At 50.3% G+C, this 2,609-nt stretch overlaps 1 protein-coding gene across 1 annotated transcript; it reads right to left on the bottom strand.

Moving 5' to 3' along the window:
* Positions 1 to 291: 291 nt before the first annotated feature.
* LOC148109237 (late cornified envelope protein 1B-like) lies at positions 292 to 630 on the bottom strand. The gene has a single exon (XM_087865768.1). The coding sequence runs from the start codon at positions 628 to 630 to the stop codon at positions 292 to 294; it is 339 nt and encodes a 112-aa protein (XP_087721894.1).
* Positions 631 to 2,609: the final 1,979 nt, after the last annotated feature.

Below are 2,609 nucleotides of genomic sequence, written 5' to 3'. Positions count from 1 at the left end.
GATTTCTAGTTTTATTGTTCCACATCAGGCTGGGTTTACAGCAAGGATGTAGGGTCTGCCCTTTGGGTTCCCAGGGCAGCCACACACATAGGGGAGGAGGCGAGGAAATGGGTTTGGGGGAGGGGTTGTGGCTCCTGGACACCAGGGCACAGGGATCCTCTGGGCCAGTGCTCAAGGCTGTACTCAGACCCCTCGGCCACATGGGCAGGCCCAGCAGGAGGAGCAGGAACCGGAGGAAGGACTCGGCCACTCACTGTCCCCAAGCATGCTCTTCTTGCTTCAGGGTCCACGTCAGCAGCAGCCTCCAGACGACTGACTGCTGCCCCCTCCACAGCACCCGGAGCCCCCCGAGGGCTGGCTGCAGCAGCCAGAGCTCTGGTGTCTGTGACGGTGGGACCTGCGTGGCCTGTGGTGGCTCAGGCAGCAGCCACCACCCCCAGAGCTGCAGCAGCCCCCACCCCCAGAGCTGCAGCAGCCGCCACCCCCAGAGCTGGAGCCGCAGCAGCCCCCAGAGCTGACACTGCAGCAGGAAGAGACTGGGGGGCACTTTGGGGGACACTTGGGGGGGCATTTGGGGGCAGGACACTTGGGAGGGGGCTGGCACTGCTGCTGGTTCTGCTGGCAGGACATCTCGGCTGGTGGGGTCAGGAGCTGAGGGAGAGAGTCACACAGTCAGACCCAGGACACAGAGCCTCCCCCACCCCACCCCTTCCTGTCCTCAATATCATTTCTAGCACCTTTATTTGATGAACTGTCTAAATGGAGTCCTTGGTAATTCCACAGAGAAACTTAACGTTATTTCTGATAGTTTCCCAAATGCTCTCATATCATCTCAGAAGTGCTTCATCTGTTACATAATTAGAGAACTGAAGCCAAAATATGTTAAGAAAAAAAAGTGCTCAAAATTCTACAGCAAATATCACAGAAATAGTTAATCGAGGTAGCAGTTTAGAAATGAAATTTTTTTCTTTAGGGAAAACACTCATTCCCTCTTGGAGAACTTTCTAGGTAGCCTTGTCCTGTAGGGACATAGAAGTTCACACCCGCAAAGGACATTGGAGATTGGCTGGAAGAATGAGCTGAGGGGGATAATTTCCTATAAGCTGGGACTTGCACCAGGTCCCTGACTGGGCCCGGTGCTCTGGCATCTTGCAGACACTCACCTCAAACTAACACCTCAGCATCAAGATTTGAGTTGTTCCTACTCAACTCTGAAGTCCTTTTTTCTGAGTGCTTAAAATAAGTCAGTCAGCTGTGATTTCCTCTCTGCTGGCTGAGTGTCACTGTTCCCATCTTTACTTTTCCCTGGAGGGACAGTTATGCTTTCAAAGATAAACCTCCCTTTTGACAACAGTTATGAGTTGGTACGGTGGTCAGTGTTGCAAATCCTTCCAACCAGAGACCAACAACTACAGATCAGTTTGGCTTTTTGGAGTACGGTCACACTCACAGTTCCTTCTGCTCATGTTCCCAGCCCTCCTTGCTCCTTGCCCCTCCCTCAGTGTCCCTGCGACTTGTTCCTTGCTAATATGAACCCAACCTCATCTTCTTCTCACTGCCACCCACTACACACACACACACACACACACACACACACACACACACACACACACACTGCAAAGGGCCTGCCCACCTCCCCCCCTGCTCTGGTCTGAGCTTCCTCTGTGGAAGGCTCTGCTCTCAGTCCCAGGGGACACTTACCAGTGTACAGGCAACACTGGGTCTGTCAGCACCTCAGGAGAGGAGTATATGGAGGTGCGCTCACTCTGAGGCCTTTTATCTTGGCCTTGGGCTCTGCCCTCAGCCTGTGAGACAGGACCTGGGCATGAGCGGACTGCCTCCTGCCACCCACATGGTCCTGTGACCTGTGACCGCTGGCAACTGGCAGCTTCTTCCTGCCTCTTTCCAGGGGCCCAGGGCAGCTGCTCCCATCTAGTAATAGGAGTGCTTAGAAAAAGTGGCAGGGGAGAAAAACTGTAATCATCCCGGACTTAATCTCCCACTGTCCCTGCAGGATCTGCCTGGCTCAGCTTTTGAGCTTGAGTTCCCAACGTCTCTTTTCCTCCCTCCCAAATTCAATCTGGTTTAAACCAAGTTTCATAGACTCCTCCAACCCTTTATTACCTTATATGTGAGTGCGTGAGTGTGTGTGTGTGTGTGCACATGCACATATGTGTGTGTTCCTTAGCAATGAAGAAACTACTTGAGGAGTCAGACCCAAGATAGAATCCTGGTTCTGCCACCTATTAGCTCAGTGACCTTGTCAAAAATACCTCATCTTTCTTGTTCTCATTTTTGTCCATCTACAATAGTGATAATATAAAAATAACTCTCGGGGTGTATGTGAGTGTGAGAGTCAGTGAGCTAAGGGAAATAAAATCTAGTAGAGAGTTCATAACATGCTATATTCTCTAAACAAATGCCAACACATTCATTTTTTTTTAATTACAACCTTTTTCTCAGGAGAGTGAATATGTTTAGAAAATATAAGACCCTTCTGTTTTATTGAGATTATTGATAGGTCTTAATAAAACAATGTGAACCAAGAATAAAGTTTTATAGAGGAGGGAGAGAGGGAAGACCCGACCAGTGAGACTGGGAATTCAGAT

The sequence above is a fragment of the Ursus americanus genome, chromosome 12 (assembly GCF_024610735.1).
Source record: "Ursus americanus isolate L20-20 chromosome 12, mUrsAme1.1.p, whole genome shotgun sequence".
NCBI lineage: Eukaryota > Metazoa > Chordata > Mammalia > Carnivora > Ursidae > Ursus > Ursus americanus.
Note: the sequence above shows the minus strand (reverse complement) of the source record. Positions and strands in the feature narration are given on the sequence as shown.